We start from the raw sequence: 17,705 nt of genomic DNA, 5'->3' as shown, positions 1-17,705 counted from the left end.
TATTTGTCAATATTGCTTTGGCTATTCAGGGTCTGTTACGGTTCCATACAAATTTTAGGATTTTTTTCTTTTGTTTCTGTGAAAAATGTTATTGGAATTTTGATAGGGATTGCACTGAATCTGTTGATTGTTTTGGGTAGTATGGACATTTTAACCACATTCATTCTTCCAATCCACGAGAATGGAATATCTTTAAATTTCTTTGTATCTTCTTCAGTGTCTTACATCGACATCCTCATTTTCAGTATACAGACCTTTCACCTCCTTGGCTGAGTTTATTCCTAGGTGTTTTATGATTTTTGATGCAAGCACAAATAGAATTGTTTTCCTAATTTCTCTTTATGATTACAATACCTTACTTTCATATATTGACAAGTCTTGTTGGTTAGGTGATAAACGCACCAATATAAAGGAAAGTAGTCAATTCAAATGCCAAAAAATGACTCCAGAGGAAATGGAGACAATACATAGCCAGCAAGGCCTCTTTCTCTCTCCCCTAATCAAAATAATATCCTCAGAAATGTTTGAGAAATGATTGCTTCATTTCTCAATAAGAAGTGATGATATGAGGAAAATCAATTCAGAGAACCATAAATAACTCTTAAAAGAAAAAAATGTAATTGTTGAAATTTTAAAGATTTTTATTTATTTATTTGAAAGAGATGAGAGAAAGAACTAACAGAGAAAGGGGCAGAGGGAGACGGCAAAGCAGGCTCCCCAATGAGCAGGGAGCCCGACCTGGGAATCCATCTCAGGACTCTGGGATCATAATCTGAACTGAACATATGCTTAAGCAACTGAGCCCCCAGGTGCCCTGTAACTGCTAAAATTTTAAACAACTGCTACACAGAGGTTAGTTTTCCAGAAATTAGAATGAAAAGATTTTTTAAAAAATGAAAAAATAATATTTAAGAATAAACCTGAAATGACAGCTCTGTGAGAGAAAAAAAATGTATGACTTGCATAATAAAGATATTGCTTGAATAAAATAGAATAATTGTACATTCTAGGATGAATGTAAAAAACTATAAGAAAGGAAGAGTAATAACAGGTAGTATAGCACAGTGGTTCAGAGTTCAGACTGCAAAGACAGATTGTTACACTGAAATCTAAGATCAGCAACATACTAGCTGTGTGAACTTGGCCAAGTTACTTAATGCCTCGGTGCTTCAGGTTGCACATCTTAAAATAGGGGTCATGCTATTCTTACCTTAAAGGGTTTGGATGAGAATTAACTGAGTTAATATATGTAAAGAACTCAAAATAGTATCTAGTACATAGTAAGCTTTGAGTTAATTATACAATACTATAACAAAAATAGTATAAACCACTTGGCACTGAAGTGCCCTGCTTTTATAGAATTATAAAATTAGCCATTGTGTATTTATTTAACTAAAAATTGTGGTATAACTATATTGGGAAGTTGGAAGGGAAGTACTGGGTGATTTAAAACAGTCAAACTCTCATCTATAATAAGAGGAAGTAAATAATGTCTATAATCAATGATTTTAGAACAGCACATTGTGCAGTGAAAATGCCAATTCCCAGAAGAAATAAAGAATTACAAAGCAGTTGCCTTTGGGGCATGGGGGTGGTGCTTGAAGATGTGGAGGAGGAAATGGTCTCTGACGCTCTGATTTCCTAACTATGTGCACTTGTTACTTTGAGATCCTTTTTAATTAAAGAATGAGAAAGGTTAATATATATAAATTGGTTGTCAGTGCCTGGCATATAAGAGTAAGCACTCAATATATTTTAGTTCGATTTTATTCATCTCAGTGATTCCACTACTGGGAATTCTTCCTATTTAAAGATACAATACCAAAAAAAAAAAAATGTGTTTATTTCTGGGCTATTTATAACAAATAACTGGCAATGACCCAAATTTTCAAACATATGGGAATATCTAAGCATTATGTAAAAATTTGGTGGAATGCTATAGGCCAAGAACATAAGTTTATTGTTTCAGATGGTTATTGACTGACTAAAAGCTATACCTCTCTCTCTCTCTCACACACACACACACACACACACACAGATTGAGAGAGAGAGAGAGAGAGAGAGAGAGAGAGAGAACGCACAAGTGCCCTGATGTGTTTAGACTAGGAAACATAAACCTGAGAAAACCAAGATGCCTGAAAAGAGGAGACAGAGATATGGTATATCTGAGATCAGCTTCCTCTGCCCCTAAAAAGTCTTTCACGGGGGGCTTACAGCTGCTTGGGTCACTATGGAAGGGGAAATTCTTCCAAAACTCTAAGAGTTTCTTTTTGAGCTCTGGTCTTTTATGCTTAGCATTCACATCACTATTCAGGAAGGAGGCATAGTAACAATCTATGCCATTAACAGCAAACACTCTAGGTACTTAGGAGCCCCTCCCTTGTCCTATAGTCCGACTCAGCATTAGCCAAGTCACGATTCACCTGGGATTCCCTCTCAGTAATAGTTCAGCTTCTAGCTTCAGAGGGCTCAGAAAACCCATTTATTAGCAGGGTATTGATGAAACAAGGTGACAACAATGAAAAAAATGGATGACAGAGTGCACCTGAGTCTCCTTCCAAACTTACACACAAGACCCACGGCTCTCAAAGATGCCATGAGCTGGACAAACCGGCTTCTCTGGATCTTCGTTTTCTCACCCAGGGAACGGAATAAATTCTTCCAGCTTCAGTGTGAGGTTCTGAGTATAAGATGAAATGATCTTGAGAAGTCAATAGTCATGGGTTCTCATCTCAAGTAGGAGGAGCTTATCCAAGCTTGGCTAGATGTGACTTTCACAGGCTGTGACACTCACTCCTTAGAACTGTGCTTCTCAAAGTTTAGCATGCATCGGAATCTCTTGGAGGCCCTGCCAAAACCCGGATTGTTAGGCTCTACCCCCAAAGTTCCCAATTCAGTAGGTCAGGGGACAGAGCCCAAACATCTGCATCTCTAACAGACTCCCAGATGGTACTGCTGGTCCAGGATGCAGGCACAAACATTACCAAAACCAACTGGGATAAAGGTGGAGACTTTGAAGAGAGAAGAAAAAAGGCAGGTGGAAAAAGTTCTTGAAAGGTTCCTCATCTGTCCTTTGTCCTGATGACCAAGTCCTGATGCCAAGGTTCCTGAAGAACCTTGATTTGGCATCTTTACCAGTTCCGCCTCCTTCCCAAGCTCCCTTCCAAGGTTCTCCCACTGAACCAAACCTCCCTTGTCAACTTCCCGCATTGAAAGATGACAACCCGATCCCATCTGCCTGCATCCTACGTGCTGATGCAAGAGGCCACCTTTTTAGGTTCCAAGAAATTATGCATTCGTTATGGAGGAAATTAACACCTCAAAGCAAACTATAATTAGGAATTCTTCAATTCAGTTTATGCTTTTTCAATTAGGCACTCTATAATTTTAATCATGGGAGCATTAACATGTTTCTGTAATTTATATACCTGTGGTATAATTAAGCCTGGGAAACACATTGCTCTAAACCTGAATAGAAGGGATTGTTTCCCTTCACACTTGCAGTATTACAAGTCCCTAATGCAGAGAGGATGCCAGTTTCAGAGGAGTCATTTCTGAGTTGCAGAGGCCAATGAGAGAACTCCTGGCTTCGGAAATGTGAAGGCGGTTGTAGACCATGTGATGCCTTTGAACATCTGGCTCATGTGTAGACATCTGCATCCCCAAGCTTCAACTCCTATTGTGACTTTCAAAACATTCCCGCCACTAGAAACTGCTTCGGACAACTATTCTTGGAAACCAATTTCAATTAGCAGGAACAGGGTGTCCTGGCAGGGGAGACGTTATCAGAGAGCCGTGGGAAGCAGATGGCTTGGAATTGAAGAAAGTGAACAATAGGCTAAAACTTAGCCTGGAGTGGGACCAAGCTCCTTTTTGTACATTGATTCCTCTTCCCACTTCTCTAATTCTGCTCCTTGCTCATAATTTCTGCTCTGCCTTTTAGCTACAAAGCAGGGCCCGGATCCTGTGTGCAAGGTAGTTCTCTTGGGATTCTGAGCAGTTCTGCAAATTCAAGGAATTCAGAGGCACACTGAAAAGTTTTTGTGCTTATTCAGACTGAACCTCTGAACTTTCTGAAGGTTAAAAACCTTCATTTTTTTTTTCTTCCTCTTCCTGCTCTCCCCACAATAGCAAATTCAGATTTGCTGAGTGCAGTAAAAGGAAAAAGAACATAATCAAAACTGGCCCGGGGGGACAATGCATACAGATTCCAACCCAGCTGAGTGACGCGCCCATATTGCTGCAGCATTTTGGCACTCAATATATTTTGTCTGATCTAAGAAAATATGGAACTTTTTATAGAGTGAAAGTTGGAAATGGATTTGTTTCTCCCAGGCTGCTCTAGCCTTCCACAAAAGAATACAGATTTGTTCAGATCCTGACACTCCGTCTCACCAAACATCCATCTTCTACCTAAGGCCCCATGGCTGTGTCGGAGTGATATATTCAGATGTGCTATCAGCATGTAACAACACAACATGAATTATTTCACATGCCAATCATTGTCCTCATCGTAGGAAAACAGGGGTGTGTTTTTGGCCCCCATATGGACCTTACTTAGAACGGTAAGCTGGCAGAGGTCCTAGTTCGGCTCTTATGAGCTAAAATTGATTCTCTTCACACTGAAACGTACACCAAAAGAGATGCAAGTTTCAAAACCCGTAAAGCCAACAGGGACAACTCCATAGTAAAATGCAAAACAATTGCTTCCCCACGTCGTGAGAACAAGCAAGCATCGACACCACAGAAGAGAATACTTGGTTCCCTGTACAGGTTCCTTTCTCCGTATAGGAGTCTACCTGTAAGCTGCCCCCAGTTGGTATTTAAGTTGTGGTTCAAGACCCACATGATCACCATCTGGGAGCTGGTACAAATACAGATTCATTCTCAGGTTGTCCCTGGGGATGTGAAAAATCTACATATTTACTAGCTCCCTAGGTGATTCTAATAGCCACTGGGATTGATAACCCTGAAGGTTAAATCATTTCCCAGATGCTACCTCCAGCAAGGTTGATGCAGTGGGGTTTGGGAAGCCTAGTTCAGTAGGTCAGGGTCTCAGTAGCAAGTCAGCCCAGTCATAAGTTCCACTCTGGTTTTTGATACTTAGATTTTATGCCTGTGTCTAAGCCCCCATTAATAGTCCCTTTGAAATGCTTACATTAATAGTCCCTTTGAAACCATACATGGGCCTTGACCTTTCTCTAGCAGCCCTCTGAGGGTCTAGAGCAAGGCAGTAAAATAAAATTCTCTGTGATGATTGGAATACTGTTTAATATGGTAGCCACTTGCCACGTGTGGCCACTGTACTTGAAATGTGGACTGGATAATTAATGGACTGAAGTTCGAATTTAATTTCATTCTGACTAATTTAAATTTAAATAGCCCTCTGTTAGCCATGGCTTCTGTATTGGATAGTGTAGGTCTAAAGTCTTGCCCTTGCCCTCCTTCTTGCATTACTGGAGCTGCTACCCCTGCCCTGGATATGAATACTTATTTTATACATGTATGATCTTGAGAAATTGCTCAGTGAGCCTGCACCCAAGGAGAAATGCACCAGTGAAACAGCAAACTGCAAGTAGTTGTAGCCAGTCAAGAAAAGGGTGGATTGCATTGTGAAAGGTGTAAATACAAATTTCTTCCACCTTGTGGTGGAATTTCTTCCACCTTTAAGTTGTTCTTGTCCTGCCAAAAAGCCAGGATGCTCAAAATTACCTCTCTCACTGCCACTGAGAGGGGGCAACTCTTTGAGCAGCTGCAGGCAGCTGGAACAAGCATTGTGCAGAATGCTTTTTGGATGAGAGCAAACCTCCTTGGATTCTAACATGGCACAGATCCATGCACTAGCTCAGAAGAACATCAATAGATCAGGCTATAGAAATGCACTTGATGGAGGCTGACTTGAAAGTCTGACCTTTGGGCGGCTGCAGACAGAGACACTGGGAACCATCCGTTATCAGCTGTGCAAGATCTGAGACAAAGCAGTGATGCAAACTGTCACGGGGCCCAGAACATGGTGAGAAATGGAAGTCAGTAGAAAAAAAAAAAGCTGGAGCAGAAGTGAAACCCAGGAGAAGGCACCTTGCAGAATCACTGCTGCTCTTGCAAAGGGTTTCACCACTTCCCCAGGAACAGGAGGATTCGCATTATAAGAATTACGTCTACTCAGACAGCCTGCCCATCCTTAGTTTGGCCTCTTTGGTCCTTGAAATACTTGGCTTCAGTGATCCTCACCTTGAATCCATTACCATCCATCCACTACTACTGCCAACACAGTGACACCTGGAGCCATGTTATCCCAACGGAACAGGGCTCTGTTACTAAAACCTCATCTTCTACTCTGAAAGCCACTTCCTATCTGTCCAGCTTCTCTTGGCCTTGTATTTTCTGTGCAGATTCCTCAACATCCTGGGGGTCACCTGGCCCTCAAAATCTCTGTTATCTGCACTTTGACCTCCATGGACTTCTTAAAATCAAGTCTGGACCATATGGCCCATTTTTAAGCAGTTCTGCTGACATCATCATCTTCCTTTTCCCACTGCCCTGGATTAAGGTACGTGTCTTTCTTCCTTTCTACTCTCAGAGCCACTGGGAGCTCTCAGAGAAAACTGAACCACAAAATTCCAACCATCTCTTATTTAAAAAACCATTCTTCCTTCGGCTTTCATGCTTTAATTCTGCCCTGGTTTTTCTTCTACATCTTTGGCCAGCCCTTCTCCATCTCCTGCGTGGCTCCTTGATGGAGCTTCACAGACCCGTCTTGTTCTTCATCTCTTCTCATAGATACTCCCTTCCTGGATAAGGTCATCTGCTCCTCCCAAGCTTCAAATACCACTTGAATGTTAATGGTTCTCAAATCTAAAACCCCCTGCTCTCCTGCCTCTCTAGCCCTCCAGCCTTCTGGAATTTAAATAGTCCCTGTGGTAGGAGGTGAACATGACAACCACACTCTCTTTTCCCTCATGCCACTGACAGTCTGTTCCCATCTCTCCAGATGGCAGACGGTCCAAAATAGAACACTCTTTCATTCTTCATGTTCCAGCAACTGCTCCTCCTGCTCCATTTAAAATATTCTTTCTGAAACACCTGTTTCTCCTGCTTGGTTTGAGCCTCAGGAATGAAATCCAGAATCCATCAACACCAGAACCAATTCTTGGTAAGGTGGGTTGTTTAGGGGCCAATAAAGGGAAGCCTGCAACACAATTAGGGTGAGCTGAAATGAATGGGAAGCCACCTGTGTTACTGGGGGCCCACCCTTCCTCCCTTTGGTTTTCTTGTGTGGTCTTTCCGATTGTGGCTTTGTGCCATACTCACCATATGGACCCTGTTTCTTTGGGTAGTTTCACTGGTGTTGACATGTCCCTTTAATCAGTTACATGTGCCCTTAGTCACCATATTTAGAGTATGGGACAGCCCCATTGGGAAGAACTCTGCAGTAGTATTTATCCCACTATGTCTTATTTCTGGTTGTTTCTTTTTGTATCTGGCTCCTCATCTTCCCTAGTCTGGTGTGATGAAATCCTGGCATGCGGATAGACTTGGCAACAAATGGTATTACTTTCAGAGCTAAATCTTCTTGTGGTCTATGTGGGAGAGCCTCTTGCCCATCCCTCCACCAAAGTGGAACACATAGCACTCTTCATCTTCAGGACCCAGCAAAGGAGGCCCAGGGAGCTGAGGAACTAGGTAAAATAAATGATGTTTCGAGAACGGCTATCCAAGTATAATTGCCGCGTCCCATCTCTCCCAATGTGGACAGGGATTCAGGAACCATTCAGGCTGTCCTATGCTAATAAATCCCCGAAAGTTTTCAGTTCTCCTTCCTAATTGGATACCATCATGTGTTCATATCAGAATCAGATGGTAATGATGACAATTTTGCTCATCGCAGCTCCAAGGGACCAGCAAAAGCCTTCTGTGATTATAGCGTGTGCTCCTCATCTGGGCTCCACAGTTATTAAATGAATACTGGAAGAAATCTGGCAATTTTTCCTTTTCTTTCCAATGAAGTGTCTTCTTTCTTTAGAATTTGACTGGATCTCCAATTTGTACTGTAGCTAGTCACATTTCAAAGTCATAGTCTTAACTACTTGCACCTGTCAAATGCAAAGGGCTCGGGGTTTCTCATCAGGGAGTAAAGAGAACTTGCAGTGGATGTTATAGGCCACGAGCCATATCCCTCGGTCTCCATGTACTCAGCCTGTCACACTCCTGGGCCCTCCAAGCTGGAGCTGCCCCACCGTATACTAGGCCTGAAACGTCCCACGAATGTGGGTCATAAATCCTAGCTGACTCTGGAGGAGGTCCTCAGAGGTTCCCAGCACTCGCCTAGACCACATATCAAATCCCAGCCCTATTCCCTCCCAGCTGATTCCTAAACTCCCACTAGGTAACCAGGCCACATTCACCACTGCTGGTCTCTCCTGGATAATGTGTCCTTGCAGACTCTTCCTGGCCTCAGTTTTCCTTGGCTGAGAGAATGGCACCATCCTCCAACTCACTAATAAGCCAGAACCTGGGAGTCACCAGGACGTTTTTTTTCCTTATCTCACCACCTGCCTGCTCCTTAGAGAAGTCTTCAACAAAGCTGCTGCCCATTTTCCCTGTTCAAGGCCCCTCTCCATCGCCACAGCTCGGCCTTGGATGGCCATCCCTTCTTATCTGGATAGCAACATCTTCTGGCCGTTTCCCATCCAGCCTCATTAGGTGCAACCTGCCCTTGCACTTTCTGCCCACTGCTGTCCTCCTGGCCTCCTTTTTGTTTTTCTAACCTCATCTCCTGACTCTCCAGCTAAGTCTGATCCCCTCTTAGGTGAAACGGTGAAACAGAAAAGGAAGAAAAAAACACAAAGATGTACATTGTCAAACTGGTGCCCATTGTGGACAACCAGGGCTCAATCCTAATGGAGGTGTGTGAGGAACCACGTGGCATGCCCTCAGCATGGCCCATCCAGAGGGCAGGAGGCCGGGCATGACATCTTGTGTGTTTCTGAGCTGTATCTCTGCTCACACCCTCTGAGGTCCTTGGGGCTTTGGAGAAAGCTCTGAAGCAAAGAGGAAAAAAGGGATTTCAGCTAGCATTGAGGAGGGGGTCCCATAATTCTGCCTGGAACCAGCCAGCTCCACCGCAGCTGAAATCAGAGGTGGGGTGGTAAAGTGGCAACGACCCAATCAACAATCAGCGGCAACTGTGACAGCCTGTGTTGTCAGTTAGAGTCTGTGGCACCATTTGTATGGAGCTCTCTCTGCCATTAGCATGTCTGCCCACGGGCCTGTTTGCTCATTTCTGGATCTCTAGTGCCTTAGCACAATGTCTGGCACGTGGCTGTTTGCTCAAATTCAAATTAGGTATTTACTGACTTAATTGACGAACTGTGAATGGATAAACCTGACTCATCTCCTGAGCTGGGTCTCACCTCTCCTGCTTGGTTTGGATTTCAGGTACCCAGTCAGTCCCCCCATATTTATAAGGTCTCACAGGAGCTCACGTGGGTCCCTAGGCCCCTTCCTGAGGATGCTTTGGATCTGCTCTCCTTCCATTTCACAACATACAGTAGCCTCTCCCCCAAGTCCCCAAAGCACTGCCCTTTGACCTCGATTTGCTGGCCTCTAGGCAACTGAGATGCCCTAGCCCTGTCTGCTTGATTTAGAGTTTCTGAAATGTGCCAAAGTCTGAGAATCTGTTTTGAAGGGATATTGTTTTGAAGATTTTGTGACACTCTTGGAGATGATCGCGCATGCCCTAATGTGTCACACCCTTGCCAGCATGCTGCACATGTATCTTCCATGGTGGCTGAGCAGAAAATGATGAACAGGGATCAGCTTACAGCAGGGCTCAGAGAACCACCTTTCTCATGGCTATGTGGGCAGGGAGCTGTTCTGTCTCAACAGCTGGGCCAACCCCAGGAGCAAGTTGAATAACTACCAGTTGTACTTTTACACACTGTACCTTATTTGACCTTCTAAACAATCTGTGTATGCATATTCCCATTTTCCCAACAAGCAGCTCTAAGGCCAGAGAAACGAAGTGACTGGTCCAAGGTCACCCAGTGAACCAACTGGGTAAAGCTGGATCTGATTCCAGAAGCCTTTGCTGTACCAGTGTAGTCAACTGGGAAGGGAGCTATGGTAGGAGAAGCCCAGGAGGTCACAGACTGATAGAGATGGACACTACAAGTCCCTGATGGGGGAGTGGTCAGGGCAGAATGGGAACCCCAAGAGGAGCCAATGCAGCCTGCTGCAGAGTGGGGAACGGCCCAGATGTAGCAGGTTGGAACTGGACAGGGATAGCATGATTTGCTCCATACAGAGAATGACCAGGCAAGGGCTTGACTGCTTAGCGGAGAACAAGGAGCCAGGTAGTGCCTGCCACATGTTCCCCACACCTATCAGGACAAAGTCCAGACCCACTGTGAAGATTCCTTATCTGGCCCCGACATGACCTGTTCCTCTGCCTTCCCCTCCTCTCTGCCCAAGTGCACCGCGGTTCCCGCCGCCATGGGAACACAGCTTGTACCTCCTCTGCTTCGGCTCCCATGTGTGCTGCTTCTCCCTCCTTCACTAGGCAAACTCCCCTCAGCTGGCAGGCCTCAGATCAGGCAATGCTGCCTCCGAGAAGTCCTCTTTGCATATGAGCCCATCAGGCTTCTGATGGATGCCTCTGTACTGACCTCTCAGAGAAACCTCTGACTGAGCCTTTTTTTTTCTTTCTTTCTCTGATTATCTTCCTGATAGAACTACATTATCCAAAATGGTAGCCATTAGCCTTGAAAGATCTTCAGATTAATTTTTTAAAAAATTAAAAATTAAAAAAAAAAACAGTCATACTGGTCCTATTTCAAGTGCTCAACAGCCACAGGTGGTTGGTGGTGATGACTGGACAGCACAGACACATGACACACTTCCATTGCTACAGGAGGCTTTGGGCAGTGCTCTTACCAATTGGGAGGCACCAGAAGGCAGGATCTGTGAAGTGCATCTCCAGTCCCCGTACCTGAGATTTACCAGGTGTGCAAAGCAGATGTGCTGAGTCACTTACTTATCTGTATTTCTTAGTACCTACTAAGTACCAGCCACTGTCCCAGGGAAAGGGGATCCATCAGTGTCAAGTCTCAGGTTTGCCGGAGCTCACAGTCTAGCGAGGAACGGGCAAGAAACAGAACCAGAGAAGATAGACCGGCAGGTACATGTCACAAAGAAAGAACGATGAGGGAAATCCCCCAGGCCCTGTTGAGTAGACATCAGTAAACGGGGGCAGAGTGAGGGGATAAAACCAGAAACGGAGGTCACAGCCAGATTCTGTTGGGCCCCGAGTCCCACACTAAGAAGCTTGAACCTCACGTGGTAGAAAGCCAGCGATCCACCTAAGAATGTTAAGGACCACTCCAGCAGGTCAGCGGGGGATGGACTAGAGGAAGAGCCACTGATGGTGGGCCAACCAGCAAGGCCACCGTAGCAGGTTGGGAGTGTGGGGGACGCAGGGCAGAGGGGCAGAGGAAAGAGCTAATTCCAAAGCTGATTCTGGAGCGAGGCAGACAGGTCCCTGGGACTGGTGGGAGAAGGAAGGAGAGCAGGGGGACAGAAGGACCCCCCAAAGAAGCCAGCGGTGGATCTGGGGGGAGGGTTTGCTACAGAATCTGGGGCTCTGCTTCAGCAACTGCATTATGGGTGATAAATTCATGGCCAAGTTACTTTCTTATGAAGGTTACCACAGATACATCAGTGTGACAGGTGGGGCGTGGGGGAAGAAGGTTTGGCGAGTTCGAGTTGGAGCTGAATATTAGATTCTAGTCACTATTTGATTGATCTTTTAAGCAATTCTGGGATTCTGACACTTAAAAACCAATAAATCTTTGAAGGCCTGGGGAAAGCAATGCAAAAGCAATAAATCTCCATTGCGGAGTATTAGAAAAATAGGCCACGCTTCCGAGGTGGTTTGGATGGAGGGATGGGGGTGCGGGAGCAATCAGCCCTTCTCCCCCTTGCCTCCTGGCAAGCTCAGTCCTACCAGGTGGAGTCAGGCCCCTGGGGCTTCCCAGGGACAGCAAGCTGCAGAGCAGGGGCTGGGGTCTAGCTGCACCACTGGGGCTGGAACACAGAAAGACAGAGAAAGCTGCAGGGGTGGGGCCTGCAGCCAACACTCAGGGGTGAGGCCGCTGGAGAGCAGGCTGCCTTGCTCTGAGATGTGCTGGGCACACAGGTTACAGGCTAGGTCTCTACAGTCCTGTGCCGGAGCACCCCACCCCCACCCATGAAGTCATCCTGCTTGCACCGAATTCCCTAGTTAATGGATGCTCACTGTACAACAGCCCCCCAGTGAAAGGTTACTTGACATTCTTGGGCAGAGGGAACACAGAACCTCCTAAGGGAGCAATGAACTCAGAAGCAGGAAGCGGGGTCCTTAAACGGGCTTCTATGGAGAGCCAGCCCCATGCTCTGGGGCCAATCACCTAGCATCTTAGACTTCAGCTCCCCACTATGGTACTTCCCACCCATCTGACTCACTGGGTAAGTGAAGGTCACATGATACAACAGAATTAAAGGAGCTATCAACCAGACAATATGATTCCAGGTATCCGTGATCCAATCCATCCAGTGAGCTCGTTGTGTGCTATGGTTAGAGAGTCTTCACTATCGTCTCAACACCCCTGTTTCCCCAACCTGTGGGACCCCTCACTGGCCTGATTGCCCATCTCTCTGGCCAGTCCAGTTCTCTCCATCAATACACTGTCCCCACAGGCTTCATATTATCTCCTTTTGCCAGTTTCAGCACTGTGTCTGTTTAGCTGCTCCATGCCCCATGTCCCTCCCCATTCACATGCACACTTACTGGACAGTAAGCCTCAAGAGGACAGGTGTGCATCTACCTTGTTTCTTGCTCTATCTTCATTGCTTAGGTCAGTTCCAGGGACATAGCAAGAGCTCAATAAATATATGTTGAATGACCTACTGGTCAACTGCCTCCTCGATGGGCATCCTAGTGCCTAGAGTTCAAGGTGAAAGAGGGTTAAAGTAACTGAAATCTTCTTTGATATTGCCACTGCTGTCATTGCCATTGACCTGGAAGGCATGTAGGCTGGCACTGGTTAGCCTCCCTCCCTTCTTGGCAAATGCCGAAGCAACGGTCTGAAAATAATTCCAGAAACTGAGCGTGTACCCACTCTCAGTGATCCAGAGCCTTAGGAAGAAAAGCAGCCAGACATTTCTAGACACCAAGCATTGCCCCTTTGAGCGGTGACATTTAATTTTTTTCCAGTGGAAATGTCACTAAAATATGTCACGCACAACTTTCTCCTTGGGAGGTAGTGTGAAATAAGTGCTGGCTTAGGGTCAGCTGAACTGAGTTTAAATCATGCCTGCACCACTTGCTTGTTTCATGGCCTGGGTCAACTTACTTGGCTTCTATTTATCTCAGTTTCCATACCTGAAAAATGGGGAGACTATTACTGCAATGTTGTGAGGATACAGAGAGTTTACATATGGGGGCAGCCATGTAGCAAAGGCTTACTCATTATATGGAAACTAGTAGCCTCTTTTAATTTGAAGACACAGAACCTAATGGTACATTTTTAGTTGAACCAGGACAACTAATGAACATCCATGGCTGTGAGGGGCTGCAGGGGATACAGCAGGTACACCTCCCTATTTACAGAGTCCCTGTGCCTGTTTTGTAGACTCGCTCTGTGTTCTTGCTCCATGCTCACTGTCAGTTCTCACTGCTACTGGGGGCATTTCCACTTCCACCTCCTGATTGTGGTCTTAGGATGTAATGAGCTTATAAAACAGATGTGCAAATCAAGAGCATGCGGGCTCAGAGGGAAAGTGTAAGGGGCCTCTCTTTGGGGGAGCTGGAAAAGCTTCCCCAGGGACATTGGTTTGGGCTGCTCACAGGAACCCTCTGCTGGTCTCTGGATTTGGACAGGCCTGGATGTAAGCCCCAGCACCTCACTTACTGGGTCTGTGACCATGAACTTTAGTTTTCTCATTTCTAAACAGGTCTATAATAATGCTAATAGGTTAGTCAAGGTTAAATTCTTGGAACATAACAGTTGCCCAATAAAACATGATGATAATTACTCCCATCTGTGTTCAGCTGGGCTTGATGAGTTTTCAGAGGTTCACAGATATTATATAATCTGATTCATCTTGAGCATGGGACCCTGAATACTCTGTAGGAAAACTAACTTTATCCTGCCACTGGACAAGACCAAGATTACTTATTTCTCAGTACAATTTTTTTCTTATAAGAAGTTTTTTTCTGAAATTTTGTGCTGGAATGAAGTCAGGGGCTCCTAAGTTAAAAACCCTTCCTTCCCAACTATGGAATTAGGGCCTCGAAAAGCTGTGGAAATTTGAACACGCAGTGAGCAACACTGTAACCCTATAGTGAGGGTAGATTTTCAAAAACTGTTTTGCAGAGAACCTCCTAAGTGTCACGGAGAAGAACCAAAGCTAAGGAAGGAACTAACTCTTGAAGGTCTGGCTCGCTTTGGGCACTTCCATATTTTATTCCACCTCTGTGAAACAGTTACCACCTGTGCTTTCTAGATAGGAAAACTGAGGGCCAGGTAGATTAAGTATCTTGCCCAAAGTCACATGGCAGTGTTATAGCAGGATCTGAATCCAGGTTTGCTATCACCAAAGTCACATCCTCTATCACCCCACACAGCAGCCAGCAGTCAGCAGCAAGCCAGACTGAATCTGCACCTGCCGGGAGCCTCACAGTGGAGGCCAGTTGATGAGGTCCCCATGCTGATCTGCAGGCTTGTGGTAATGAAACGGGACATGTGGGTCTCCAATATAAAGGTCACAGGCCTTCGGTCAGATCTGGCCTGTGCAATGGTGAGAAAGATGTTCCTTTTTTCTGGGCTAGACTTTTATCATCTGAGAAGCTATCTAAGATTTTAAAATAGTGACCAATGCTGCTGTATGAGAGGTTAAAAGCTGAGAAAGGGAGAGAGGCATTGTGACCTAAATGAAGCACATGATTTGGCAACCAGAAGACCTGCACTCAAGTTCAGCTTTCCTACTTAACTTCTGCGTGCTCTGGGGCATTTCTGAGCCTCGGCATCCTTTTTTTTTTTTTTTTTTTTTTTTTTTTTTTTTTTTTTTTGAGCCTCGGCATCCTAACGTGATTTCATCCACGTGAAAATGAGGATAATCACTTACAGAATATATACAGAGAATGAAATCCGTGTATCAGAGATAAGCAAAGGACAATGTTGCATGAGAGTAACAGGAAGAAAAGCAGTCAGTCATATGATAGATGCCACCATCTATCTGCTCTGGAAGACTGTTCTGGAATAACCTTTGTGAATGTAAGGCAAAGGAGTACCTTTTCGTCAGATGCTCCACAAACACTACACAAACCTGCTGCAAGGCCTGACTCAGAGTAGAACACTGTTTGAAATCTTTAGAATACATGGCAACTTCCAAATTGTTGGCAGTTGATCCTGTCTCCTACAGTTTCTAGGAAGAGCTGGACCTAGGTTGGAAAACTGGTAACTAGACCATATCCATAGCCTCCATCTGGCTGGTCTCCTAGTCTCCAGTATCATAGAAGTGACATTGCATATGGCTCCACAGTGGCTCCCCATGGCCCTGCAAACAAGCTGGAGCTTCTCAAATATGGCCCCCATTGTCACCCCACCACTCCTGCCTTGATGTTTATGCTAAAGCAAAATCCAGTGTCTTAGATGAACTACTCCTAACCAGGAGCTCCCCATGAAATCAGGCTGCTTCTCTCCTTCATGTCTTGGTCATGCTGGACCCCCTCTTAATACTTTGGCAAAATCTTATATAAAATTTAAGATATAGCTGGGTGTCACCTGAGAAGGTCAGCTGGGAACGTCTTCCCTCAGCTCTCATAACGGCCTATGTATATCTCCATAAGCATGCACCGTATTGTGATTATGTTTCCACGTTTCTTGCTTCCCAACTCAAGTTTAATGTTCTTTGCTTAGAAGACGACTTATTCACAGCTAGTTTACTACTACTGTCTCCCAAGCTGCTAAACAGTGCCTGGCCCTAAGTGAGTGCCCAATAAAACGTTTGTTGAAGGAATGAATGAATACATGAATCATTTTGATCCCTTGTGAACCACCCATACCTGGCCTATAACATACTCAATGCACGCTCGTTGAACTGAGCTGAGCCAAATTTTTAAGTGGGCTCTGCCTGGAGCCCAGAGTGGGGCTTGGGCTCATGACCTTGGGATCAAGACTTTAGCTGAGATCAAACATCAGATGCTCAATCAACTGAGCCCCCCAGGCGCCCCTGAACTGAGCCAATCTGAAAGCTGCAGCTATGGTGCTTAGTGTTATTGTTTAGAAGTGATGCCCCCTTCTTGGCAGCCATGACCCCATGGACTTGTACTGGGTCAGTTTAGCTACTGAGCTGCTTTTACTGCCTGGGCTGTAAACATGCTCCTGAACTCCAATAGCCTCTTGTGGTAGTCAGCAGTGTGACTCTGCAAGTCCTCCTAAGGCTCTCTAGCACCCTAAGGCCTTAAACTGGACCATCCCAGAGGTTCTGCCCCACTCCCATTATCTCTGAGTAGGGCTGTTTGTAGAATTCAGTGAGTCTGTTCATCTCTCTGTTAATGGCAGTCAGACATGGAAGGGTGATCTTGCCAGGAGATCCTGTTTCCAGGCCTCCAACTTCACTAAACAAACTAATTATAGGTGTATTCCAGAAAGTTCTCTCCCAGCCCTCCTCACATGCCCATTAGCATATTCCCTCTGAACCAGTCCTAACTCCTCATTGTTGGGGGAGAGGCTCTTGGCTCAGTTGCCACCGCCACCCTGAAATGAGTTTGGGTCTGCTGACCCTTGTCTTCCAGAAGCTCACTTCTGGCCAGTCTTGCTCATGAGCACTGCATGGTGCAGAGAAGGAAAGCCGCAAAGTCCAAGAGAAGCACCCTCCTCACCTGACAGGGGCTCCTCGTGACTGAGCAGGTTTCAGCATCACCGTGATGGTCGTGTCTGTTTCATTCAGGGGGGTGTCTGTGTCATATTCTGGCATCGATGGAGCTGGACAGACAGCAGAGAGAGGAGGGCATTCAGCACAGGTCCCAAACCCAGCTCACCACCTTCCCTTGCTGCCATCCCAAAAGATACCCAGTATGACCAGAAGGAGGACATGTGGGAAAGGGTTGGGTGAGAGTCACACGGCATCCCAGGCTTTCAGCAGAGCATCCTCTCCTTCCAACCTGCCTGTGGGTCCCTTCCAGACAAGAGTATGGGAAAAGACAGCAATGAGGTGGCCAGCAACCCTCAGGAGTCAAAAAGTTCCACATCAAATAAACAGATAAATTCAGGAAGTCTAAGTACTTAACAAAGAGGGAAAGCAGAGTCTGACCTTGTTAAACACATTTGAAATGCAAATTACAGTGGTGATGAACTAGTTCCTCTTATCTTTCCTTTCTTTTTTTTTTCATAAGACCCTCCCTCCTCTCATCCCCAACTGATAGGAGTAGATGAAATCTAATCCCTTGGGAAGGAGATCTAGCCACTTGTATTTAGAGCTATTAAAACTCATATCTCTTATAATTCACTATTTCAATTTCTGGAATTTAATCCTAAAGTCATAATCCAAACCAAGGAATTAAACTTTATTCTGCAACATGTTTATTGAAGCGTTATGTTATAAAAACACGGAAGCACCAAATATATCCAACCACAGGGAAATGTTTAATTAAATTACGTCCA

The 17,705-nt window shown here is 45.2% G+C and overlaps 1 protein-coding gene across 23 annotated transcripts in view; it reads right to left on the bottom strand.

Annotated features, from left to right (window-relative positions):
* The window catches only part of PTPRT (protein tyrosine phosphatase receptor type T), a 1,025,198-nt gene that overhangs the window by 267,265 nt on the left and 740,228 nt on the right, over positions 1-17,705 (bottom strand). For all 23 annotated transcript variants that reach the window (XM_072735832.1, XM_072735811.1, XM_072735820.1 and 20 more), the window contains exon 11: positions 16,925-17,027. In XM_072735832.1, coding sequence (XP_072591933.1) covers positions 16,925-17,027 — 103 coding nt within the window. The remainder of the gene's footprint in view (positions 1-16,924; positions 17,028-17,705) is intronic.

This window comes from Vulpes vulpes, chromosome 14 (genome assembly GCF_048418805.1).
Source record: "Vulpes vulpes isolate BD-2025 chromosome 14, VulVul3, whole genome shotgun sequence".
Lineage (NCBI taxonomy): Eukaryota > Metazoa > Chordata > Mammalia > Carnivora > Canidae > Vulpes > Vulpes vulpes.
The sequence above is the reverse complement of the archived record's forward strand: the minus strand, read 5'-3'. Positions and strand labels throughout refer to the sequence as shown.